The sequence below is a fragment of the Orbicella franksi genome, chromosome 3 (genome assembly GCF_964199315.1).
Source record: "Orbicella franksi chromosome 3, jaOrbFran1.1, whole genome shotgun sequence".
Classification (NCBI taxonomy): domain Eukaryota; kingdom Metazoa; phylum Cnidaria; class Anthozoa; order Scleractinia; family Merulinidae; genus Orbicella; species Orbicella franksi.
The window spans coordinates 20,384,863-20,411,688 of NC_138147.1; the positions used below are offsets into that span (position 1 = coordinate 20,384,863).

The 26,826-nt window shown below is 38.6% G+C and overlaps 1 protein-coding gene across 1 annotated transcript; it reads right to left on the reverse strand.

Moving 5' to 3' along the window:
• Positions 1-18: 18 nt before the first annotated feature.
• LOC145482649 (xaa-Pro aminopeptidase 1-like) lies at positions 19-26,724 on the reverse strand. The gene is made up of 26 exons (XM_081461258.1): positions 25,778-26,724; positions 25,555-25,631; positions 25,237-25,347; positions 22,478-22,541; positions 22,267-22,371; positions 21,980-22,020; positions 19,764-19,815; positions 19,362-19,384; positions 19,161-19,281; positions 17,715-17,810; positions 17,192-17,273; positions 16,869-17,028; positions 16,198-16,242; positions 14,413-14,499; positions 13,554-13,604; positions 12,858-12,922; positions 12,438-12,515; positions 11,931-12,002; positions 11,647-11,707; positions 11,448-11,517; positions 10,953-11,057; positions 10,570-10,644; positions 10,047-10,123; positions 9,190-9,237; positions 5,201-5,251; positions 19-263 (listed from the first exon to the last, which is right to left on the reverse strand). Exons 1-26 carry the CDS (start codon positions 25,821-25,823, stop codon positions 141-143), a joined length of 1,986 nt encoding a protein of 661 aa, XP_081317384.1. The 5' UTR covers positions 25,824-26,724; the 3' UTR covers positions 19-140.
• Positions 26,725-26,826: the final 102 nt, after the last annotated feature.

Consider the following 26,826-nt stretch of genomic DNA (forward strand, 5'->3'; position numbering starts at 1 on the left):
TGTTTCCCTTGCTGGAACATCCTCTGCGGCAACCTTTTCCCGGGATTTTTCGCTCTACTTCAAGAACGGAAATAAGAGAGGGCCCTGGGAACGAGATTTGTCTCTTGAGATTTGGTAGGATCCGCTACATTGTAACGCTTCTAATAAAGTAATGGTTCGGTTTCTCTCATGAGCCATTGATAGGCATTTTTCTTGCGTTGCTTTAGGAGCTCTGCTCCGATGACTTTTCTTGTCCTGTTGTGATATTTATTTAGCCAGTCGACCTGTGACAAAAATGAAGAACTGAACTTGAGCCATGCTTATTGGCATTTTCTCAGGATGGAGATTTACAAAAAAACACTGACACTTGGACAAAGGTGATACTTGTGATTGATCATTGCAGTTCTCAATCGCATCCGATAAATGTGCCTCCTTCTGACAAGCTAATGATGGGCTAGTGAACACTTAACGTTAACTGTCGTAACACTCGAAACGTCACAAACGCTTCACAAACGCGCTGGTTAGTGACGCAAGGCACTAATATCTGAATTGCGCATGATTACAGCTATGTAAGTTAAGCACGGTCATTCCTACGCTAGCTTCGACAAGTTTCGTTCTTGCGTTGCAAATGCAGTTAAAACCCGCGTACAAGAACCTACACTTTTTTATGGGGCGCCGTTTGTAAATTTATTATTTAGACCGAATTTGTGCCATTTTCCCCTTATTTATAAACAATTGAAAATGCCAGAAAATTTATTTATAAATCAGACAAAAGAACTTGCCCGCTGATATGTAAATAATTATTTTAGGTTCGTCCTGGTTTATAAATAATCTTTTATCATAGAGTTATGATATATAAATAATAAACTACACAACTTCAATTATTTATAAATCAGGTCATCTCTCAAATAGTTATTTACATATCATAAAGTTTGTAAATCTTATTATTTATAAATAAATTATTTCGCCGGGAGTCTAAATTCATTATTTACAAATAATGAAGTTTCATTTCGCTGAATGTAAGTTTATTGTTTATAAATAATTAACTTCACTGACTGTGTAAATTCATTATTTAGAAATAATGAATTTCACCTCGCCGAGTGTAAATTTATTATTTATAAATGATGAAGTTCACCGAGTGTGTAAATTCATTATTTAGAAATAATGAACTTTCACCTCGCCGAGTGTAAATTTATTATTTAGAAATAATGAACTTAACCGAGTGTGTAAATTCATTATTTAGAAATAATAAATTTCACCTCGCCGAGTGTAAATTTATTATTTAGAAATAATGAACTTCACCGAGTGTGTAAATTCATTATTTAGAAATAATGAACTTAACCGAGTGTGAAAATTCATTATTTAGAAATAATGAACGTCACTGAGTGTGTAAATTCGTTATTTAGAAATAATGAACTTTCATCTCGCCAAGTGTTAATTTATTATTTACAAATATGAACATCACCGAGTGTGTAAATGCATTATTTAGAAATAATGAAGTTTTATCTCGCCGAGTGTAAATTTATTATTTAGAAATAATGAACATCATTGAGTTTGTAAATTCATTATTTAGGCTGGTTTTCACTAGCGACCGAGTCGTAGTCGGAGTCGTAATCAGAAACGTAAAGCGATACGATCTAGTGAAAATCAAACCGACGGAGTCGAAGAAGAACACCCATTCCGCTTATGTCTCAGTCGCTTACGATCTAGTGAAAACTAGATCGTCGGAGTCGGAAGCAAAAACCGAAGAATAAACCAATAACAATGCTTGCTTCCGGGCCTTGTGATTGGTTGGTTCTTCTGCTTCTGCTTCCGACTCCGATAGTCAGTTTTCACTAGATCATAAACGAAGGAGTCGTGACGGAATCGGAAGAAATGGAAACGTTCTGATTCTTCCGACTCCGATTCCGTCGAGCTTATGACTCCGCTTACGGCTCCGATTTTCGATTTTCACTAGGTCGTAAGCACTCTTACGTCTCTGACTACGACCCCGGCTACGACTCGGTCGCTAGTGAAAACCAGCCTAAATAATGAATTTACAAACTCAATGATGTTCATTATTTCTAAATAATAAATTTACACTCGGCGAGATAAAACTTCATTATTTCTAAATAATGCATTTACACACTCGGTGATGTTCATATTTGTAAATAATAAATTAACACTTGGCGAGATGAAAGTTCATTATTTCTAAATAACGAATTTACACACTCAGTGACGTTCATTATTTCTAAATAATGAATTTTCACACTCGGTTAAGTTCATTATTTCTAAATAATGAATTTACACACTCGGTGAAGTTCATTATTTCTAAATAATAAATTTACACTCGGCGAGGTGAAATTTATTATTTCTAAATAATGAATTTACACACTCGGTTAAGTTCATTATTTCTAAATAATAAATTTACACTCGGCGAGGTGAAATTTATTATTTCTAAATAATGAATTTACACACTCGGTTAAGTTCATTATTTCTAAACAATAAATTTACACTCGGCGAGATGAAAGTTCATTATTTCTAAATAATGAATTTACACACTCGGTGAACTTCATCATTTATAAATAATAAATTTACACTCGGCGAGGTGAAATTCATTATTTCTAAATAATGAATTTACACAGTCAGTGAAGTTAATTATTTATAAACAATAAACTTACATTCAGCGAAATGAAACTTCATTATTTGTAAATAATGAATTTAGACTCCCGGCGAAATAATTTATTTATAAATAATAAGATTTACAAACTTTATGATATGTAAATAACTATTTGAGAGATGACCTGATTTATAAATAATTGAAGTTGTGTAGTTTATCATTTATATATCATAACTCTATGATAAAAGATTATTTATAAACCAGGACGAACCTAAAATAATTATTTACATATCAGCGGGCAAGTTCTTTTGTCTGATTTATAAATAAATTTTCTGGCATTTTCAATTGTTTATAAATAAGGGGGAAATGGCACAAATTCGGTCTAAATAATAAATTTACAAACGGCGCCCCATACTTTTTGAAGTCTTGCAAAATAGGTTCTTGTATTTTAGGGTAGTTATCGATAATTTAGGCTAAGTAGGTTCTGAATTAGGTTCTTAATTTATGTGAAGGAGATATAGTTGTTAAATAAATCGAAACTTGGGTTCGGTCCTTGAACGTACAGTGTATTTATTCACAACTGTATTGTGTATTTCCTTGTAATATAAATTTGCAATCTTTAAGTCACACTGTTAAAATGTTTATCATAATTTAACTGTAACCCACATGTAAGAACCTGCTTGATCAAGCTTGGCTAAACAGGTTCCTACATTTTTGGGTTTCAAAATGGTAATTTTCTGCCAGCTTCTTACATGCGGGTTTTTACTGTAGTTACAATGCAAATGCTGCAATCTGATTGGCTAAGTTACTCGTATACTATCAGGCATTAGAAGAATTCTACTTGAACACTAATGCAAATGCTGCAATCTGATTGGCTGAGCCATTGCACACTCAGCCATTACACTTCACCACTAAATTTTCTCCGATTCTCATTGGTTTAAATTGATCACGTGGTGCGATAGTGTTCGTCCGCGGAGAGACACTATCAGCCCATACTGCCCGTCCGCGGAAAATACCCGGATGGATAACACTCGTCCGTGAAAAATTTTCTGTAAACAAGCGGGTTTGTAGAAAATAAAGAATTGAAATCGTATTAAGTTGGTTTTTGTCGGTTTTCTTTTTCAAATTTAATGTTTGGCTCTCACGACTTTTATCTAAAAATGTTGAAAATAATTCTATATGATTTTTGAACTGGCACGCGGAAGAAAATTTAGTGGTAAACAATAAAGACAATAGAGTGTTTATGTCTCGAAACTATCGGTCTGATAGTTGCCCCTTGGAAATTTGATATTCTTAAAACTAGCATATTTGCCCTCAAAGCCTCGCTTCTCAGGCAAATATTTGTTTTAAGAACATCAAATTTCCACGGGGCAATTATCACCCGATACTTCCTCGACAGAAACACTATTGTTTAATTAGTGTTCAGTGGCTTGGTGTGGTCACTAAGATTTCGACGTTTTGTCGTTTCTCCGAAGTTTTGAAAGAAGATTTAAAAACAAATGGATAATTAAATTCCTGAGAAGACCGAAAAAAGGACATTCACGGTTTCTGGAATTAAAAAAACTCGAATTTTTTGAAAGAAACTGACAAGCGCGCGCACACAACTCAAAATGTCAAATTGACAACTCAGTCCGCGCGAACTCTCTAAAGCGAGAAGTTTAATATTAAGACCAGAAATATTTGGAATCGTTATTTGAAGCAAATTTCAGTTAGAATTCTACTAAAACAATTAGATTATGAGCTCGAGATTTCTATGAGGTGATAGTTGATTCGGCCTTAGGCCTCATCAACTATCACCTCAGAAATCTCGAGCTCATAATCTAATTGGTAATTATAAACTGAACTCGCCTGAATGACGCAAAAGAGGATATTCATTTAACAAGAGAACAGTATTCAAATATACAGTCATCTCAAAGACGACGCCTCAAGGTGGAGTACAATTTTGAATTTAGCACGATCTGATGTTTCAAAACTTAGCACTGACGAAAGGTCCAGACCAGAAACGTCTGCTAAACAATGAACTTTTTGGTACTTTTACAATTACTGTCTATAACTTATGATCTGATGTAGCACGCGGCCTGTGGAATTTCTGGGTGAATGTTGTTTTTGTATGGTCAACACATTCTCTGAAACCTTTATTGGTTTTTATTTATGAAATTTAGTTTTTGTTTTGCAACATGAAAATTCAGAACAGCAACTTACTCGTAGCCAATCCCTGGAGAACGAGATAAATTTCACAATAAATTAAGAGTAGCTTTTAGCCGAAAAAAAGCCTTTTCACAGCTATTATAAATGATATCAGTCTCCACTATGGCAACTCGTGAACTAAGCTTGCGGTGGTCGGAGGGGGAAGGGAGGGAGACGGTCCGTGAATTGGGGTTTTGTTACGTTCAGTTCTTCGCAGCTTTGTTTAGAATTCTAATCTAAAGCAACAGTAATAAATATCTAAAATACTTAAAATATGGTGACAACTTCTCATGGATGAGGTTAAATGCTTCGTTATAAAGAGCTTTGGAGTCAGTGCGGGCATAAAATGACCGTACGTTTTCAGAAGTATTTAGAGTAGTAGGTGCAACGTCTTCAGTCTTTTAAACTGACACGTTCTCGTTTTCATGCTGTTACCTGCGACTTGCTCATCATTGACACGTCAATAAGCTTCCTTTGAAAAGGTATCTGAAAAGGGAAATAAAACGATGATGGTTAAGTAGCAAATGTAAACAGAATGAGTGGCCATGTTGTAGACTTGAGCCAAAGGGGTTCAGCGTTCTGTAAATGCCATACAATAGAGGGGTTCATGCTCTAAGGGGCATTATGGGTAATCAGGGCAAATTTACAAAGAAGCAAAGCCGTAAAACAAATGTTTATCTTTATATTTCCCTTTTGATTTCATATTTGGAGACGAAACTTATACTGTAGACGGAGAAACCCCTTTTCTAGGTCTACTAGCGTTTTTGAGCCGATCGAGTGATTTTGTGGGCGTAGGAATTTTTTTTACGGTTAAACCGAATGATTTGATCAAGTCTTAGCCGCTCAAGCCACAAAAATAACATCTCCGTTACTGTGATAAGTAGGCTAATACCAAGCTCAATCGACTCACAAACGCTCGTAAATGTAGAAAAGAGGTTTCTCTATTTACAGTAAAATTTTCTACTCGAAAATGACACTCAGAACGGACATTGAAGAAAAACGTATTTAAAAATGTTCGGTGTGTAGCCAGGCATGTGAAAAATTGGTAAAAAGGAATTAAATGGTTGTCACTGGCTAAAAATATGGTTATCGGACGTTTCGGCCACTACTGTTGCCTTCTTCAGCAAAAGATGGAAAATGCAAATGTTAAACGGCGTCCTGCTAGAATATGTAAAAGATGTGTGATAAAACTAAATGAGCAATAGTCTCTAGAGTATTCTTAATGAGTGTAAAAATTCTTAATGCCATTGTACACGTTCGGTAGCGCTATGTGTTCGTTTATAGCGTTCCTGTCTCGCACGGAATGCCAAGCTTCAAGAATTAGTCTTTGTTTCCATACTGATGATCTGTCGACAATTTCAACGTTCTCCAAATCTATTTGGTGACCGTTGAGCATATGGTGTTTGGCCAATAAAGAGTTTTTGTCCAATGTTGCTATAGCCTTTGCGTGTTCTTTCATACGTGTTTTTAACGCGCGTGATGACTGACCAACATAAACACAGTCACAATCTTTACATTTGATCTTGTAAACAATGCCTCTGGAAGCCTCTTTCTCGATCTTGTCTTTAGGTTTTTTGAGTATGTTCGAGATGGTACGAATAGGTTTATGGGCGACCTTGATATTGAAACCTCGAAGAACGTTTGCGACTCTTTCGGAAAAACCTTTGGCGTAGGGGAGGATGACAAAACCACGATGGTCGGTATCATTCGTTTCTTGTTGTCTACTCCGTTGGCGGCCATTGTGAATGAAGTTTGCAGGGTAGTTATTAGTGGCAAGGGCTTTCGTTACTCGTTTAGTTTCCCGTGAAACTTCCTTCTCCGTGGAAGGAATGTTCCTTGCGCGATCCATGAGAGTGCGCACGACCGAGTGTTTATGCTGAGGATGGTGGTGTGATTTGAAATCAAGGTAACGGTCGGTGTTAGTAGCTTTCCTGTAAACAGACACAGCGATCGAGCCATCTTCTTGTCTGGTTGTTTTTGTGTCGAGAAAGGCAATGGAACCTTCTGATTCTATCTCGATTGTAAATTTGATGTGAGGGTTGATGGAATTGAGATGTGAGTGGAATTCATCTACGTGCTCTCTTTTAACACATACGTGGCTGTCATCTACGTATCTAAACCACCATTTAGGAGGGTTAGGGGTCGATGAGAGAGCCTTTTCTTCGACATGTTCCATGACGAGATTGGCCAAGATGGCGCTGACTGGGGATCCCATCGGACAACCGAGAATTTGTTGGTAATGGTTGCCTTGGAATATGAAGAAATTGTTGTCGAGGACAAACTGTAGAAGTGTCATGATATTTTGGATAGACAAGTTGGTTCTTTCCGAATACACAGTCAAAAACAGTGCATCTTTCGTCGAAAAGATCCGCACCTTGTCAGTAGATCCCGACGAGATTCTAGTATCTTTTGACGTCGTGTCACTGTTTACTTGCATTCCAACCCACCTAGCAATCGAAGTGGTTAAAGAGAGACTGGACTTTGACCAATCACTACCGGAAAGAACCAACTTGTCTATCCAAAATATCATGACACTTCTACAGTTTGTCCTCGACAACAATTTCTTCATATTCCAAAGCAACCATTACCAACAAATTTTCGGTTGTCCGATGGGATCCCCAGTCAGCGCCATCTTGGCCAATCTCGTCATGGAACATGTCGAAGAAAAGGCTCTCTCATCGACCCCTAACCCTCCTAAATGGTGGTTTAGATACGTAGATGACAGCCACGTATGTGTTAAAAGAGAGCACGTAGATGAATTCCACTCACATCTCAATTCCATCAACCCTCACATCAAATTTACAAATCGAGATAGAATCAGAAGGTTCCATTGCCTTTCTCGACACAAAAACAACCAGACAAGAAGATGGCTCGATCGCTGTGTCTGTTTACAGGAAAGCTACTAACACCGACCGTTACCTTGATTTCAAATCACACCACCATCCTCAGCATAAACACTCGGTCGTGCGCACTCTCATGGATCGCGCAAGGAACATTCCTTCCACGGAGGAGGAAGTTTCACGGGAAACTAAACGAGTAACGAAAGCCCTTGCCACTAATAACTACCCTGCAAACTTCATTCACAATGGCCGCCAACGGAGTAGACAACAAGAAACGAATGATACCGACCATCGTGGTTTTGTCATCCTCCCCTACGCCAAAGGTTTTTCCGAAAGAGTCGCAAACGTTCTTCGAGGTTTCAATATCAAGGTCGCCCATAAACCTATTCGTACCATCTCGAACATACTCAAAAAACCTAAAGACAAGATCGAGAAAGAGGCTTCCAGAGGCATTGTTTACAAGATCAAATGTAAAGATTGTGACTGTGTTTATGTTGGTCAGTCATCACGCGCGTTAAAAACACGTATGAAAGAACACGCAAAGGCTATAGCAACATTGGACAAAAACTCTTTATTGGCCAAACACCATATGCTCAACGGTCACCAAATAGATTTGGAGAACGTTGAAATTGTCGACAGATCATCAGTATGGAAACAAAGACTAATTCTTGAAGCTTGGCATTCCGTGCGAGACAGGAACGCTATAAACGAACACATAGCGCTACCGAACGTGTACAATGGCATTAAGAATTTTTACACTCATTAAGAATACTCTAGAGACTATTGCTCATTTAGTTTTATCACACATCTTTTACATATTCTAGCAGGACGCCGTTTAACATTTGCATTTTCCATCTTTTGCTGAAGAAGGTAACAGTAGTGGCCGAAACGTCCGATAACCATATTTTTAGCCAGTGACAACCATTTAATTCCTTTTTACCAATTTTTAAGAAAAACGTATATTTTGCCGCTTTGTTTCTTACCCATAATGCCCCTTAGAGCGTGAACTACTCTATATGAAGTACATCGAATGTGCAAACGTATATAGCCATGTTCGTTGGAGATCATTTCTGTTACTCCCAAGAGAATTGGAGCATCTTGAGTTAAGTAATTTACGGATGAATTCTCCTTGTGTGATGGAGTAATCTGTTTGGCGGTGGGCATTAAGTTCTGTACTATTTTAGTCCTCTCCTAACTTTCATCCGTCCAATCTCTTAGGATTCCCTCCCCCCCCCCCCCCCCTAAGCAAGAATGTGTGAAAAAATCTCGTCTCTCATTAAAGAAAAAGCACAAATTGCAAGTTGAATGGGGACTTGGATTAAAGGAAATAAACGAGAAGCATTCTAGGTCGATTATACTCGGAGATCAAAAATTTTGATCCCCAACGGGAGTGGAGCCATTACCATTCAAGCGATATCTCGAAGACCATGGCTTCCACTCGCTGAGGGCTCAGAAGTTTTATTTTCCAAGTAATTTGACTTGAAAACGTTTCTCCATTAAATATTTTAAATTCCTATTTAAGGTTTAATAACTCGATGTCTCCCCATAATCACGAGTGACTCAGTCTGTACGGCGAATACTTACAAATGTAACTGGCTCAAACTTAAGGTAATCCAGTCCATCGAAATGATACTGTGCAATAAATAAAAAAGTTGAATAAAATAGAAATCAGTAACTGAAACGACAAAAAATAGATAACTTTATGGGTCACTTCCCTGATAGGGCTTTTCAAATAAACACTCACGACAAAGCAATGCGGAAAACTTATGGTTTGGATGAAAGGAAAACCGAAAAAAGAAGACAGACTAATTACAGACTAACAAAAGATGAGAAGTGAAATAAAGAATGGAAAGGATGGACACAGTCGTCATAACCGAGGCTGAAAGAACTGTTTCCTTAACTTAGAAGTTGGAAGGAGATAGGCAGACATACCTCTTACTAACCGAGTTCGAGGTCCGTACTGTAAGTTACAGATCCAGTTTTTTCTCCTTCGATTTATGGCCCTAGCGCGAAGCGCGCGGGCCATAAATAATCTATAAATCGACGGGGAAAAAAGGAGGATTCGTAACTTACAGGACGTACCGAGAAGACGAGGTTAGTAAGATATTTATTATATCTCTCCTGTGTTTCTGACGGGTTCGGGAACGATTTCTATTCACGCTGAACGGCTTCAAATTTCTGAAGCAAGTCGAAAGCAAAACGAGTCAATTTGAAATCGTTGTTAAGTCGTTAGCACGTTTTAATACACAATTTAAAGTAAAAAAAGTTTTAGACTTTTACTTGCTATAAAAGTTAACAACACCTGGTGATAAATCACGAAACATTTTGGCAACAAAGACAGCTTTAAATTTTAGCGGGCTGTACAGTAGAGTACGGCCCGCTAAGTTAACCAATCACAGCGCGCGTAGTAACTGAGAGATGTAATAAAATTTGGTACTGACCGTTGTGTTGGCAGATTTTACAAGGACAGCTGTTTCAAGTCGAATTCCAAATTTACGATCTTCATAATATCCAGGCTCTAAAAAATAAATTAGTTAAACGCAGTCACAATGTTTACTAAGAAACAGATCTACCATCTGGTTTGTGTGGTTTCAACTGCTTCGTCAAGGCGATGTTTCAGGTCTTCGTACGAGCTTATTGACTGAGTCGGAGGACCGGAAAGGGAAATATTTAGCACTGATGTAGAGCCAAATGTTTTACCCTCTGTCCGGATCTGACCCAAGCATGTGGGGAAAATGAGACTAGAAAAAACTTTCAGTTAAGTCTACATTTTGCCAAATGTGTGCTACATGAAGAAGTAAATGAATGTACCACCTGTTATTATACTAAGTTCCCTTTATAACTTTTACAAGCCTGTGTAGGAGACAGACCCCACCTAATCTATGGGGCCAACAGAACATCAACCTAACGTGAGGAACATTTTCTTTTACTAGCCACGACAATATATTATTTACTGTGACTTACCGTCTGATAGAATCATACCAGGCATCAGAACTTTCTCGTCTTCGATAGGAAATCCTGGCGCTATACACTGTGGTCCTACAAACAAATTAACAGTCGAATGGAATGACACGGCTCACACTGAGACAAAACTCTAGCGGCTAGAGAAAAGTAATGGTTGGCTTCTGTGAGAGTTGCGAAAGCTAAAATGGGTTTCAACACTACTTTGAATCGTTTTTGATGTGTAAAAGATCAGACCATAAATACCAGATACATTAACTTGGACGGCGAGAACTTAAATGCGTTATTTCTTAAAAAGAGATATGACATACTCAAGAAAAAGACTGATGTTACATGAAGTACTAAGTATTCGATGAGTTCATTCTAAGGCCAAAAACAAATGGTACCCTCATGTATGTTTAAAAAGTGTCCTATTCCGTGTCCCGTGCCGTGTCGGTAATCCAGGCCCACTTTCCACAGGGGTTCACGTGCAAAAACGTCCAAAGTCCTTCCTTCAACGAACGTTATAAATAAAAATTAAAACACGATTTTAAAAGTTTCCACACCTAACGTATAAAGCGAACAACGAGTAGTTTTTCAGCTATTGTTGTGAGAACTTTATGCTGACCCAGTGCCCGCTTATATACAGTTACAGTGAGTTACACTATCAATGGCATTGAGGTCAGACAAGCATAACTTGGCAAGTACTTTCTATATCGTTTCACTGATCCAACCAATTTTGCCAGATATACTGCACACGGCATACCATGGTTTGGCAAATATAATGATCGATAGAAAAAATCTAAAAATTTTCCGAACTTATCCGGGATTTGGTTCCCGTCAGTTTTCAGTTCATAGACCATGAATTAGAAAGAAAGAGGATAAAGTAGAATGTTTCTCACCGTATGTATCATTAGGAAAGACTGCACTGGCGATGTCAATATGTCCCTTTAAAACTCTCGTGTAACAATCCTGTGTGATGAAATTGGTGGCAGAGATAACTAAATGAACCTAACTTCCTTACTTGTTTATTTCATGGAAACATCGAAAACGCAATATTGGTATTTGAAAAAGCTCCGTTTTAAAGAAAAGGACACTTACCTTCTGGTGTTTGGTAGGGACTCCAAAATGGACAGTGCGTGTTGTGTCTGTTGTCCCATCTCTAAACATGGAGCCAAGACAAAGTAAGATTTTCTTTATGTCAACGGAAGCTCATTTACATCAGAAACACCAAGTTATTATAAGTTGTTATAAATATTTTACCGGTCTTGCTAGGCCTACGAGCGGCGGTGATAGAAATCTAGACTATTCAAGGGTTTGGAAAGTTGCTGTAATCGTTAGAGAAACATTTGATTAAACCAACCGGCATACAGAGGAAACCTTACAAGTATTGTCCTCCGGAATCCAACAAATAAATATTGCTGTTGTTGATCCTAGCGTCTGTATATTGATTTGCTCTGCCAGGATAGAAACAAACAAACAAAACATAAAGCAGCGTCTAAGGGTTACTTTGTGATTTCATCCTACTCTTGTATGTCCAGCGCTGTCTGTATAGCTCTGTAGGATATATTGGTAATATTAAGTATGTTGATTGTATAAGCTTCGAAAAAGAGTATGAAGAGATTGTACATACGAGGGGTGGCGCATAAGCTTCAGCTGCAAATACAATGTATCTCAAAATGCATTAGTGCTTCGCGTCTACTACTCAATTGCGCTGTTACAAAACTATGAGAGCCGAAGAGACTGCTTTGCTGAATAAAACCGGCGCGTAATTAACACAACAATTATCTGATTCAATATCAAACTATGTTGTGTTGTGCCACGCCAGGAGGCTTTTCTTTTCTATCCTGTGCTAAGTTGTTGCGGTATTCTACTCTGTGAAGTCTCCTTACTTGTAATGAATGATGGCACTGTTTGGTCCAAAGCCAGAAATTGTGGCAAAGCTAGGACTTATAAAGTTCTCCTGCAGCCTTAAACAAAAGTATAAGGAATTAGTAGTGTTTCTCGCTGTAAGATAGCAATTCCAATTTTCGTTCTTTCGGACTTCTGATTAAGAAATGAACTGATTTTCATTAAGCCATGAAAATCACTGTAAACATTGTTTTGGTTCTACTATATGGAACAGACAAAACTCCGGTTGAGTAGAGTCAGTAGAGATAAAGAATGAGTCGGAGACTGTGATTACAAACGACTCAAGGCAAATTCAACAAACATTGAGAAATTAAAGAAGACAAAGTGTCTTAGATTCCAAGTGCGGCCTACTTTGTCCCTTCATTTCGTATAATTAGCTTGAACAATAATACATTTCTTACGATCTAAAGTATAACAACTTGGTCTCGGCGGTTAATTCCGTAATCTCAGTTGAGTTCCGTGCAATCTGAAACAACAATAAAAAGGCCATGATTTAATAACTGAAAACCCAGAGAGAGTGTGTAAGAAGTAAAAGAGCCTTCGCAAAAAGGTTTTGGGGAGTAATGATCCTCAGTGGCCCGGGTTCGACTCCTGGACCTGATGTCATAAGTGGGTTGAGTTTGTTTTGTCGCTGCTGGGAGGGTTTTCTCTGCCCCGGGTTCTCTGGTTTTCCTCCCTCCACAAAAAACATCACTGCAAAGGCAATTCGATTTGGAAGCAGTGGATGAAGCCTCTCCGTGGGATGTGCCACTGCCAATTCTATTTCCTATTATTATTTTTATTTACTTAATTATTTTCTTTTTTAATCTTATGGTATTTTCCCATTCTGAAATCAAGCAAGCATCATCAACAACACCCCGAAGACGACTTGTATCTCAACGCGGCAATTATCTAGATTTTCTCTGCTTACAATGCGTTGGTTTTTGACTCAACATAATCAGTTAGAGAAGAAGCACGTCTTTTTAGAACCAAACATAAATTTTCTTTTACGTTGTTGTCAAGTCTTTTTTTTTTTAAAGAACCACATTTTCTCTAAATTTAGCAACGCCGTATATCGTTGTCGTGGTTCGCTTGATTCCTCAATTATGTGATTGTACCTCTTTTTCAATCCAAGAGAAGAATTCACATAGAGCGACGCAGTCCTTTAGCTGCGGAAAAATGAAAAAAGGAAACAAAGAAATTTCTATTGAAGATAGACCTGGCTCACTTAATACCAAAGGCTGGCGGTTTAATTTCTATATTCAGACTTCAAATTCCAATTTAAAACCTACGCCAATCTATGTAATCAGTATCGTATCTTAAGTGCACTGATATCAATGTGATATTCCATCTGAAATTCAATTTTTATTCGCTCCTTATTAACGCACTTTTTCCGGCCTTTTGTGTGTGCGGAGAAAATACGGTTTACAAACGGGCTGTATTCAAGAGGTTCCTCAACTATTGTTAGAGTGAATCCAGTACTTTTTGATGAATCAATACTACCACTATACAGATAATCTTTTTGTTAGCATAACAGGTTGTCATAGTAACAGTACAACCTAATAAAATAAGATGATCTGCTTGTCTCTGCACCTCTTCAGTAAACTTTTGCATTTAATTTTACCAAGAAATGGGTTTTTACTTACCGATCACATTTCGAAAATGGAAAATGGAAGTCATTGGTCCTTGGGCTAACATGTGCTTTTGCTATGTAATCTAGTCTGCCAAAAATGACTACAATTTGTTCCCTAATGATTGGGCTCACATAAGATACTTATTATCAAAGCTTAATCTTTTGAAGAGTGCCAGAAGTGATTCATCAAAGAAATATCCTGTAGAATACTCGAAATCGTCATCAGCCATCTTAACTGTACATACTGGAGGCTTTAGTCAACTCTTTCAGGATGACTCTCGAGTGCTGAGGAAAGCCATACAATTTGGCAAGGGAAGACTTACAGAGGAACAATATTTACTTACATTGGCGTTCTTCATTCCACGAACTTCTGTCGGATTTTTGATTGCTTTTGGCAAATCAACTGGAGACTCGTCTATTAGCAACTTCTCCTAAAAAAACATAAAGTAGTACATTTTTCTGTAATTTGTAGAGAACGTTTCCTTGCAATACACTCCTACATTTGTAGTTAACAATTAATCCACGAGCGCACGTTGGATATGAGATGGTAGATAGCCAACAAGCGGGAGTGGAATAATCGTTCTATTGAAAACGCCCGCCAAAATATATATATATAAAAAAACTGAACTAAAGTAAAAATAAGCAAAAGACCAAAATATTACGCGTACGCTAACTATATTCGTAGAGCATGGTATAATGGCGTAGGATGTTTCGTAGGACGGGGGACTATAGGGGTAGAATATTGGGAAAGCGGGAAAGGAACTTCAAGTCAGCGAAATGCCAGTTCCTGTTCAAAAACGTGGCCCTCAGATTTATGTTTGTTGCACACAATATTACAAAATACTGGAAGACCGTTACAGAAATTTGCTAACTTCGGGTAGGGATGGGAGAGGGAGCATGTGAACTCCATCGCAGGGTAGGTGAAGCAAGTGGCCCTTTAAAAATACGATAATGGCTTAGAAGCAATGGTATCGTCCTTCGAGTTGCAAGAAGGTCTGAATAAAAGGTCTTCCTGAATACCTGTAAAACTAAACCGGGCTGCGGAACACTGCGGACAAGTAATATATAGATTAGGGTACGTTCCTTTGGAGTGATCTGGATTATGATCAGTGATCCAAGATCTGTCTGGATCATGGTGAATCAAAAGAACCGATGACTCCATTCTGCTCATGGATTCATCGGTTTCTTTGATGCACCATGATCCCGACAGATCTTAAATCACTGATCCTGATCCAGATCACCCCAAAGGAACGTAGCCTAAGCCAAGCCTAAAAGCGGAGCTCCTGGACCGGGCTGTTCAAGGCCGATTAAGTTAACCCAGGATAAGCGAGAATTTTGATTTGAGTCTTGTAACTTTGCGGTTATGTTTGCTGTATATTGTTTGACCTTCTGTTCTGAGTTTGAATAATCTCAAACTACACAGCTAAAAACATTTGTATACAAGAAAAATTTATACTTATATGGTAGCGATATGGTAACGTGATACTTGTCAACGGATACCTTGGATACTAGTCAACGGATAACATGGCTGTCCAATATCAAAGCAGGACGCTATAAACGACGGCTGCGTGGCTCTGTCAACCTCGTAGCTTACCCTTGGAGAACGCTTATCCAAGTCACTATTTTTCATGAACACGATCTTTATGTCGTCCACCTATTTGTTATTACGAAGCGTTATAGTTATTACCCTTATTGCTGCTGTTAGTGAAGCTTGCTGACTTCGCCCTTTCCGTTCGGAACCGATCGTTAAAACTGGCTATGTTTAACACACGTTGCCTTCGAAAAAAAACGCGCTAACTGCAATTGCGATAATAAGATCCAAACACTTACTGTCATCATATTTTTGCACTTACGTCCCTAGTAGACCTTTTTAGCTTGGAAGGTTTGTTTCTCCATTTCTGACCATGTGATATACCCTTGAGAATTCTTGCTGTCAAATTTTTAAATGGTTGCGTGCACATGAATGAATAATTTTTAGATGGATGAAAGAACAACCCTCTCGAGAATATCACATGGTGTATAGCGAGAATACAAACCCCCCAAGCTAAAGAGATATACTAGGCCTAATCAGTACCCGGGAAAAATTCATGATTGCTTCTTAAACAAATAACTCGTTTCTAACTGCTGACCTTTGGAATGTTCATTCTTATCCCATGACTTGATGTTGTACTAACCTGAGCCGATAAAACGAAAAACAACATTAAACTGAATAGACACAAACTGAAAATTGTCATCATTTATACTCAAGTGCAATTGCAACATATTACAGAACTAAGTTTGTTCAGAAAACTAAAATCAACTGAAATAACTAAATGACTTAAGACTAAAATCAACCAATCAGATTGCTCCATTGCCGGCCCAATATTCTCTTAGTATGGGGTCGGCTAATAATAATAATAATAATAATAATAATAATAATAATAGTAATAATAATAATAGCAATAATAATAATAGTAATATAGTAATAGTAATATAGTAACAGTATTATAGTAATAATAATAATTATAATAATGATTATAATAATAATAATAATAATAATAATAATGAACTTTATTTATTGAGGGTAGCACACAACAGTAATAACTGTACTGGGTACTGTCTCGAATAATCCCACACGATCACTCTTGAAGATTTTCCTAACGCTTCTGAAAGACGCAAGTAATTATTTTTCACACCCGTGTTCTCGGCCTCTGTACGTCCCCTCCATCCCTCTCTTAGGACCTCCAGTGTACTACTAAGTACAGTGACCCTTTGAAGAATTACAGAATTCTGAATGTTTTTCTAAACTAGCGATACTTACCAATATTTGAACGCCATTTTGACCAGCTAGTCTCTTCACTGCCTCAGTTATATCTTTATATGGCTTTAGTAGTACGCAAAGGTTCTTTTCATTGGGACACTCATCGGCAATCAAATGATCTTTCACTTCTGGCGTTAACTTGCAAAAATCTACAAACAATCTACAAGTAACACAAATAGGTAATACACATTCCTTCCGACTGCAGCCAGAAATGGTAAACCGACGGGATAAGTTTTTTTCAGGGCAATAAACATGATGAGTAATACAATCAAGGTGTAAGTTGTGCAAATATCAAGTGCTTACATGTCACGTTTCATACTTACGTGACGTTGGTGTCTGTAACTATTGCATAAGAGAAGAACACAGGCGTGTACTTGATATCAAATCCACGAAGATTTAACAGCCCTATGGCAGAGAAACCGAAAAAAACCTGTTTTTCATTTTATAGATAAAAAGATGCTTCTTCATCTTTTTCATGAAAACAAACACTACGTATATTTTCCAAGTAAGGTCTAAGGAAGGTAGCCTATAATTTCAGTCGTCTTCCCTGGAAGCTCTTTCCCTGGAAATAAGGTTGAATCAAATAGCTGCTGAAGACATTAGGTGACGTCATTCATGCAGATAATGAAATAATAATCAGCATTAAAAAAATCGCCTAAATAAGGAGTACTGAGAGGATAGCAAAAAATTATTCTATTTTGAAATTGAGACGTGCTTTTAGTTTTACACTTTGCTGTCAAAAAAAAGAGTGCATGTACGAAAGGCTCTAACTTTATGCGAGTTCGATTGACTAAAAATGAAGTTTTGAGCAGCGAGCTTTCTGTTTTATTTGTTACTCTTACTTACACGCTATTTCATCGAGCTTTTGAAGAACTACAGCAGTTGCAGATCTCGCTTTCATGGATTCGCGTAGAGCTACGATTTTATCTTGCCATCTTTTACCTAAAAATTATAATTAATATAGCAATTACGCACATACATATACATGATTCCCTTCGTCCCTAAGTGGCACATAAGGCAATGGCAATTACAATTATAGTTACATTCAACAATAGTTATCACAGGTACAGTTGAAAGTGAAGAATGATCGTCGCAGTTAATTTTCCAATTTAAGCAACTGGAAAGAAGAAGCCTGAAAAAAAAAAAAAAAAAAAAAAAAATCAGGGCTTCAACGGGATTCGAACCCGTGACCTCCGCGATACCGGTGCGATGCTCTACCAACTGAGCTACGAAGCCACACATTGGGAGCGAGGTCAATTAATTGAGTTCATATCTTCCCGTGAGGAGTGAAATGATGTAAAGTTTATATGAAATATTTACAACAGGTACAGTTACAAACAAAAAAGGAAATAATATTATAGACTGCCAAATTAAGAAAATAGTCTTTGAATAGTCTTTCAATTTGTTTCTTTTTTTTCTTCTATTTATTTTGTGTCTCTAAATTAATTTGGGATTTTCCCATGCTAATTTTCTATTGCTGCTCAGACTTATCCTGGAAAACGGACAGGTCTGATATGTTTAATATGGCGAACGTCAAATCAATGCGGAAAATTGTTGAAGAATTGTAATAACGCAGTTATTACATAATAGAAAGACTGAGCAAGGGGCATTTGGTTCAGTAAGGAAAAAGGATTTAGAATTAATCTTTGCAATTAACCCTTTGAGCCCCAATTACGCATATACGCGTAATTGATGGCCATGTTCTTTGTACCACTTGTGACGTCATCAATTTCAATGTCATCAGATATTCTTGATAAGCAGAGAGTAGAACTAGGCTAGGCCTATCCGTACAGTTGTCAGGTTTAAATATCGACGACATTCCGACGTCGCAAATCGAAAAACAACGTTATTAGGTTTGGTGCAAAAAGGGTGGTAAAATGATCCACTATGCCTATGATTGATAAAGGTCCATTTCTAGGCTTCGCCCGTAATTAACATCCAACTTTTCACGGCAGCCAGAGAGAACATGCAACGCAAAAGGTAGCCAGACTAAAAGGGCCGAGAAAAAACAAAGGAACGGGGCAACAAACAAAATCGAGAATGGGTAATGGGACCAAAACAAAAGTCCAAATTTTGGCTTATGCGCATGTCCGGAATTGAAATATTGCTCAATTGTGCACGTAATCCTCGAAAAATCTCTCCTTTTGGTAAAAAAAAGGCTATCCTAGCAAAACTTAGGCTTATTTAGCGTCATGGTAGCCAAAAAGCCTGACTAAGCGGTAAAAACGGCATTTTTTGGCGAAAGTTTGGTATTCAAAGGGTTAAGACTTGGAAATAACAATTGATACTTACCTGAGTAAAACGTATCAAGCACTATCAGCTTCTTGGATTTGGGCTTTGGTCGGACAGGCCAGATAACATCAACCAGGTTTTTCATGACTGGAATCAATTCTATTTTATATTTCTTGAGCTCCTGATGACGTAACACTTGTCTCAGTAAAGTCACAACACTTGATGCACATTGGTGATTTATGTGAAAAGCGGTTACTATACCTTGAACATTCGATCCCATTCACCTACAGGGATTCAATCAATCAGAGCAAAATATTATGACGTCATCATGAGACACCAATAGAAGAGACGAATAACTGGAAGAGTATGTTCCCGACATTCAAACTACATTGCTGTAATTCCATCACATCAGAAAGTTTCTATGTTAGCGTGCTGTTTTCGGAACAGGTTCGAGTCTTGTTTCACTCCAAGAGAAACATGTGTAACTGGTATGTTACCAGTCTTCTGGTAAAGTCTGGATGATGTAGCCTAATGCTGTCTAAAGTACACGATACGTTTAAAATCTGTTTAGTTCCTCTTTTGGCGATGAAATTGAAGAACTGAAGGACTTGCTTATATCGTGCAAATCGAACAATCATTACAACAAGAAAAAGCAACACTTACATATGGAGATAAGAAAAGGATCTACTCCAACCTTACAGTCTTTAGGAAGGTTCTGGGAAAACAACAAAACAAATGTACGCTTTGCAAATGTATGAAGCCAGGCGCCATAATCAGGGACGGAAACCGTAAGTCTCGGGATTCGCGCGCACCTATGATATGGGACAATTGTTCTATTTTTAGAACAAATTGCGCCATCCTGACGTCATATATCCGCGCGGATTCACGCACATGTCGGGGCCTCTCGCGTGGATGTTGTCACGTTGCGTGATCAAATCATGAGAGTTGAGAGATTCACTTGCGTATTTTTCACAGCGATGGTAGGGAATAAGGAAGGGAATACGAACCAGGGCGCTTATATGTAGTTTTATGCTCTGAGCTAACGATAAAGGTGGGTTTTTCAGGGTCGAAAACAAGACTTCAATCTCGCGCTGGGAATGAATAATAAGATCTGCTCACGCTAGTTGTAAGCTTACGCGTATGTTTTTGCGTTTGTTCTGACTTAAGAATATAGCAAGAAAACTCTCTACTCTGGTATCGAGTTAATTTGTGAGTTTCTCAGACAATGGTTCATCATAACAAAAACCTGTTTTGATGGTTTCTTATTGTTTTTGCTTGTTTGGTGAGTTTGGTGAGTTTGCAAACGTTTTTGAAAGGAAAGTCTGACGCGTACAATTAGCTCATTTGCATAGTGCAGCTCGTGCACTTTCAAGTCCGAGTCGATGTTTTCAATTGTCAACAAATCTTGACAAAGATTTCTTTCGTTAACTCTTGTGCTGAGATGCTGTAACAAATTTTACGAACGCAAAAAAGGCTACTAATATCATGTGTGTTTCTTCAACATAAGCATAGTGAAGTTTTACACTGCGAAAATGAAAATAGACAAGGAGTTTTGATAACTCGATCAACAAAATCGAAATCGTTATTCCAAGTTGATTAAAGAAAGCGTCATCGTAACTTTGCTGATTATTTCTGCTTTATTCACTTATTTTCAGCTTAGCTTTTAATATGTTCCCAAACATTTATCAATCTTAAACATATTTCAAAACTATAGAGTTATTGTTTGAGTTCGATGTACCCTTTCACACAAAAGTGCTTCGGAAGTACAATTTGTCATGTTTACTGACTGTATAAAACGCGCATCGACGAGCGCTCTCATTCATCGACAACAGAGAATTTACTGGATTTTTACACGAATAAAACTGAGCAGTATCTACGGACGTAAAGTTATTGGGCCTTGATGAAACATCAAGCGTTGCTTAAAATTCAAGCGAAACTCAAACTAGCAGTTATTTTGTTTTACTTTTCGGTCGCGATAGACTGACAAATTCCTCGCAAGCGTGTGGCAAGACTGAAGAGGAGCTAGGAAACTATGAAGTCCTGAAGCTCTGCTATATCTAAATATATCCAGCTAGTTTTTTGCTGTGTAATGGAAAAGCTATTAACCTTCAACATATGTGAAATTTAAAGTGGAGTAATGTACAGCTCATGTAAAAGAAGCATCCGTCGGAACACAACTTGGTCAGCGATGTATATAAGCTTACAGCGGAACATACCTAAATTCGACACTGTCTTACTTCACTCAAACTGGAGCAGCTTACGACGAAAATACTTAAGCAAAATTCCAACAGACGTAAAGGCGTTGAATTGTGGGCCAAAAACATGAAAAATTTCGGGAATTTCGGACGCCACTTCCCCCGCGCGACATCCGCAAAAATCCTCGCAGCACGTACGCGCGTGTGTCGCAGGCGATGGCGCAATTTGTTCTAAAAATAGAATTATTGTCCCATATCATGAGGACAACCCCAATACTAGAAATGGCGCGCGCTTACGGTCTCTGTCCCCGATTATGGCTCCTGACGAAGTATCATATAATTATTTCAACTACGGGAGAAAGATTTAAAGATTTAAACAAAACTTGAAACAAAATTCAGGACTGAACAGGATTCTAAGCTTTGCTAATACAGGTGCAGTCCTGTATACAGCTACCAACTGAGCTACCAACTGAGCTACCAACTGACCTACCAACTGACCTACCAACTGACCTACCAACTGACCTACCAACTGACCTACCTAGCAAACTTAGAGCTGGTAACGTTATGTGTTCGAAATATTCTAATATGTACGTAACTGGCACGTGTTGATGAGCCGAACGACCCTTTAAATAAAGAGATAAGGTGATGACCACAAACAAGGAGTGGCCGAAATTACCGACTTACTTGAACCAGCCATTGTGTCTGACTTGGGGTCCCTTTGATTCCTGTAGCAAGTTAAAATAATCGGACTTTAATAAGTAATGGTAGCTTCAGTCGAGTGTCGACGTCAAAAATTTGGTCAATCATCTGAACTCGTTAAGGTGGCTATTAATTTAACGAAAGCCAAATGTAATTCAAAACTGGCAAACTGTGAAAGATGTAATGCATGTTTCTTTTTCTTAGCTCAATCTTTGAGGGTTTGGGTTGGTTCCTCGGAAAGAAAAAGAGAAAGCTGACCATAATTTGCTTACCCTCTCTTTGTAAGATCCAGTTACAGTCTAATTCCATGTTAGCCTGAAGGAAATATCTTCCATCAGTCCACAGAGCAGCCTTCGTGCCACTTATAATGGCAGTTCCTGAAAATATGCAGGATTTGTCAATATTTGATGACGGAGATAGGTCGAATTTTTCTTGTTCAAATGATTTTTTTTCTAATGGAAACAGATTTCTAGGAGCTCTCACCGTGCGATCCGCTAAATCCAGAAATGAATTCCCTCCTTTGATGTTGTGGCGCAACATCTTCGCTCTGAAACATTTAACGTGTGTATCTTTGATTTATGGCGCACGTTGGAAGTTTGCAGAGCACGCGGCTCATCCGAGAGCAACTCTAACGTCTTGGGTGCTCTCCAAACTTCCCAAGTGTTTCTCAAACTCATTAATAGTTCATCAAGTTAAAACAAACAAAATCACAACCGTGAAGGAGGTTTGGATACCCGGTCTTAATTAGCGTAGATTTTGACGATTTTACTTCTCCATTTACTCCTTAGTTTTTGTTTCGATTGAGAAGACATATCAAACACCCGAGACAGTGTTTCATCGGCTATCCAAACACCTCGAATTTCGTCAAAAATACTCCGCTGCTCGTCGTATTTTCAACTCTCTTCTCGGTGTTTGGATATCCCGATGAAACACCGTCTCTCGTGTTTGATATACTACATTACAACTTCATGATGCTCGGCTAGGAAGACGAGTCAGTTGTTCTATATTGTCAATAGAAAGAAATATACAACGACCACCTTTCACGCGAAGAAAATTTCTCTGGCGAAGCGAAATTTCCACGGCTCTTGTCGTGAAATGGTATCAGTTGATTATGAGGCAGCTTACGCACACTGAGTTTGCTTGCTGTGTTGTGTTATTCATTTATTTCGTCAGTTTGATTTCAAATAAGTTTCGAAGTAACCCAGTCTCATCTGTTTGTAATATAAAGCAGCCTTCACACGGCAAACTTAAGTTGGCAAACCCGCGTTGGCAAACTTCAAAACGTTGGCAAAGTCGTTCCTTCACACGTCAAACTCGCGTGAAATCCCAACACACAGTAAGTTGCAAAAAGGCCGACTTGGTGCAGTGGCACTCACGTAGAACAATGGAACAGAAAAAAAGAAGAGAAGAAACAGAAAGCGAGAAAGGTTTGGACGAAATTCAGTTTGTCCGCTAGCTCCTCCATTTTCTTTTGTTTGTTTTTTAGTAACTTTGCAGACTACAGATGAAACGTCCCAAGCAGCCGGACAATTGTGAACCTCTTCGATAAATTTAAAAGTGGCCTCACGTTCATCTTGACTTGCGTGCGCCATTTTGTGAAGTATCACGCAAATGAATCACGTGAATAGAGCGCGTGTTTTGATTGGTTGACAGTTGCCAACACATGTTTGCCAATCGTTCACACGCCAGATACGAGTTTACCAACACGAAGAAGTTGTTGAAAAAGTTGGCGAGAATAGAGGCAAGTTCTATTCGTCGCCAACAGTTTGCCAACTTGTTTGCCGACTGTTTTTGTGCCGTTCACAAACACCAGCTTTACGTCGTGATACTCAGCTAGAACGACGAATCAATTGTTATACAACATTTTCAATAGAAAGAAATGTACAAGGTAAGCCGGAAACAAACCACAATACCATTTATACGAGTGGTTTCGCGGCTTATTTAAGCCGAGTTCAAAACCCTCGTCATACACAAGCCGCGGCTTATGTTATCCGCGGTTTGTAAAGCGGCCTTCACATGGCAAACTAAAGTTGGCAAACTCAAGTTGGTGTGTGTGAACATCACAAAAACAGTCTGCAAACACGTTTGCAAACTGTTGGCGACAAATAGAACTTGCCTCTATTTTCGCCAACTTTTTCAACAACTTCTTCGTGTTGGTAAACTCGGATCTGACGTGTGAACGATTGGCAAACATGTGTTGGCAACTGTCAACCAATCAAAACACCCGTTCTATTCACGTGATTCATTTGCGTGATACTTTGCAAAATGGCGGACGCAAGTCAAGATGAAAGCGAGGCTACTTTTAAATTTATCGAAGAGGTTCACAATTGCCCGGCTGCTTGGGACGTTTCATCTGTAGTCTGCAAAGTTACTAAAAACAAACAAAAGAAAATGGAGGAGCTAGCGGACAAATTGAGTTTCGTCCAAGCCTTTCTTGCTTTCTGTTTCTTCTCTTCTTTTTTTCTGTTCCATTGTTCTACGTGAGTGCCACTGCACCAAGTCGGCCATGTTGCAAATTATCGTGTGTTGGGATTTGACGCGAATTTGACGTGTGAAGGAGCGAGTTTGTCAACTTTTTGAAGTTTGTCAACGCGGGTTTGCCAACTTAAGTTTGCCGTGTGAAGGCCGCGTAAGACGCGAACTCCCACTGCACAAGCGCACGTTTTTCTTACGCTCGCGCAATTCCGCGATTGCTATGACAACCAACACAAAACCGAGGCATTATTCACGAATAAGCCGTGAACCATTTATACGAGCACTTCGCGTCTTATATAAGGCGTGCTCGTATAAATGGTCTAGGACGCATCTTATGTAAGCCGCAGCTTATTTTTCTCGTATAAATCACCCTATTGTGTCGACTTCTAATTGACTGACCCCCCGCCCCTTTTCACCTCCCTTGGCCTGACAAGTCAAAATACTGATCTGAGAGTCAATGATCAGTTAAGGCAAATGACTTGAAGGCAGCGGTTATCGTCTCTGATAGTCAAGTAGTACTGGTCAAAATTAAGTTAGTTCAGTATTAGGCTAGTTTAGAACGGTTTTCAGTCGAGTGTCGAAAGTGATCAGGAAATTAGTTTGGTTTTGGTTTTGGTTTTACTACGGTTTGAGATTGGCTGAGAGGTCCAATTGGTAAGTAATTGATTTGGTTTTGGTTTTACGACACTCAAATGAAAACCGCTCTATGATCTAAACCAAGCAGTAAAATGTAACAAAAGAAATAACGTACAGCATGGCTAGCTTACCTGGTGTGCGTCCATGGAGGGTACGATGTAAGCTTTGATTCCAACTTTCCTCATCGCACTCCTTAAATCTGACAACCGCTTCGTTGTGTTGACTGAAGTGCGTGCTAAAAACTAAATCATTAAAGAAACAGGATTGCTTGGTAATCAAGTGGGAATGATGTATGCATACGTCAGGGAGTAAACAAAACAAACTGCACTACGTCATGCAAATCAAACTGAATTGAGCATTTTTAGAGAAAATCCCTTTCGGTGCCCAGGCTTAATGCGAGAGAGAAACTCGTACTCCCACGATATCAGTTAAACTTTGTTGTTACCAACCTGCTGTTTTCCTTCAGAGCACATTCGCAGCTGTATTGGATCTTGAAAGGAAAACACATCTGGAATTTCTGCCATTCCTTAAATAATAGGACGGACATAATGATTTTATTTTAGTCCCAAAAATGGTGGAAACTTGCAATCCGACACAGGTTGAAGTTTTCTCATCCTACAAATTAAGATCAGTGGTAATGAAACAAAGATGATCAATAGATAACTGACTGACCTGCCCCAAGTATAACGCTGAGGATCGCATAGAAAATTTCCACCATTGTTAGTCTTGTGAATCCACTCTAATTTCGAGGAAATATTACCGCCATATTTTCTGTCGTTACTGATCTCACTCTAGCATATAAGATTCAGCAGAGACTTGTAGTGCAGGTACCGGCTGCGTTTGATGGCATGGCGACAACACAAGTGAATACACCACCAGTCAAAATTTCATAACAAGTGGATCACGGACGGTACGATACTTAAACTAAATTGCTTAAGTTTTAGCGGAGCTCCTGCGCGTCGAAGGCGCGCGAGCGGAGCACCATACCTCAGAAAATTTGGTAACCCATCGATCTCAAAAATTTTGGTTGTCACGTGTCTGTCCGTCGTCCGTATGTCCGTGCGCTGCGGAGCCCAATACCTTGAAAGATAAGAGAATAGCACCATTGCCATAGGTACATCTTTGATGTTGTATATCTGTTATGGTTAATTGAAAGCTGTCAAAGCAAGGTATCCGCTGGCCAGTATCACGGACCATATCGCGGGCTCCGTTTTAGAGTTTATTGAGGTAGAGTGTTTCTCTAAGGTCGGCGGCTGACCAGGTTATTACTCTGAGGGAGAAGAAGAGAGTAAGTTTCGGCGCAAATTAACCCCTAGCCCGTCGTTGACTTTTCTTCCCGCATATTCCTTGCACAATCGTCTCTTGGAAAATCCCTGATATGCTGCGTATGTAATTTCTACAACCTCGGTTACGCTTATTGGGCATAGTTTGTTAAAATTTAACTGGAAAAGATACGGAAACCACAGGCTGAACAATTACACACTCAAATTGATCATTTTTGAGTTTCTGAGAAACAAATTCTCTTTTTCCTTTATGGCTAATTATTGCAATCGAGAGCTCCGCTTTTAGGCTTGGCTAAATCTGTGTATCAGTTATTCTTAAGGACGGTGCCTTCTAAATACAAAGGTTTTTGCGCCAGGTTAGGATCATGCGGAAAAAGTAGATCTTTGCAAGGGCTATTGGAATCCACAAAGAACTAGTGAGACAATCTCAGATAGTGC

Excerpts from the sequence above, each read along its gene's own strand:
- LOC145482649 (XM_081461258.1), bottom strand. The coding sequence starts at position 25,823 with ATGGTGGAAATTTTCTATGCGATCCTCAGCGTTATACTTGGGGCAG. Across the intron at positions 14,500-16,197 it reads TAAGAATGAACATTCCAAAG|GAGAAGTTGCTAATAGACGA; the intron begins GTCAGCAGTTAG and ends ATGTTTTTTTAG. Across the intron at positions 13,605-14,412 it reads GTGGAATGAAGAACGCCAAT|CTAAAGGACTGCGTCGCTCT; the intron begins GTAAGTAAATAT and ends ATTTTTCCGCAG.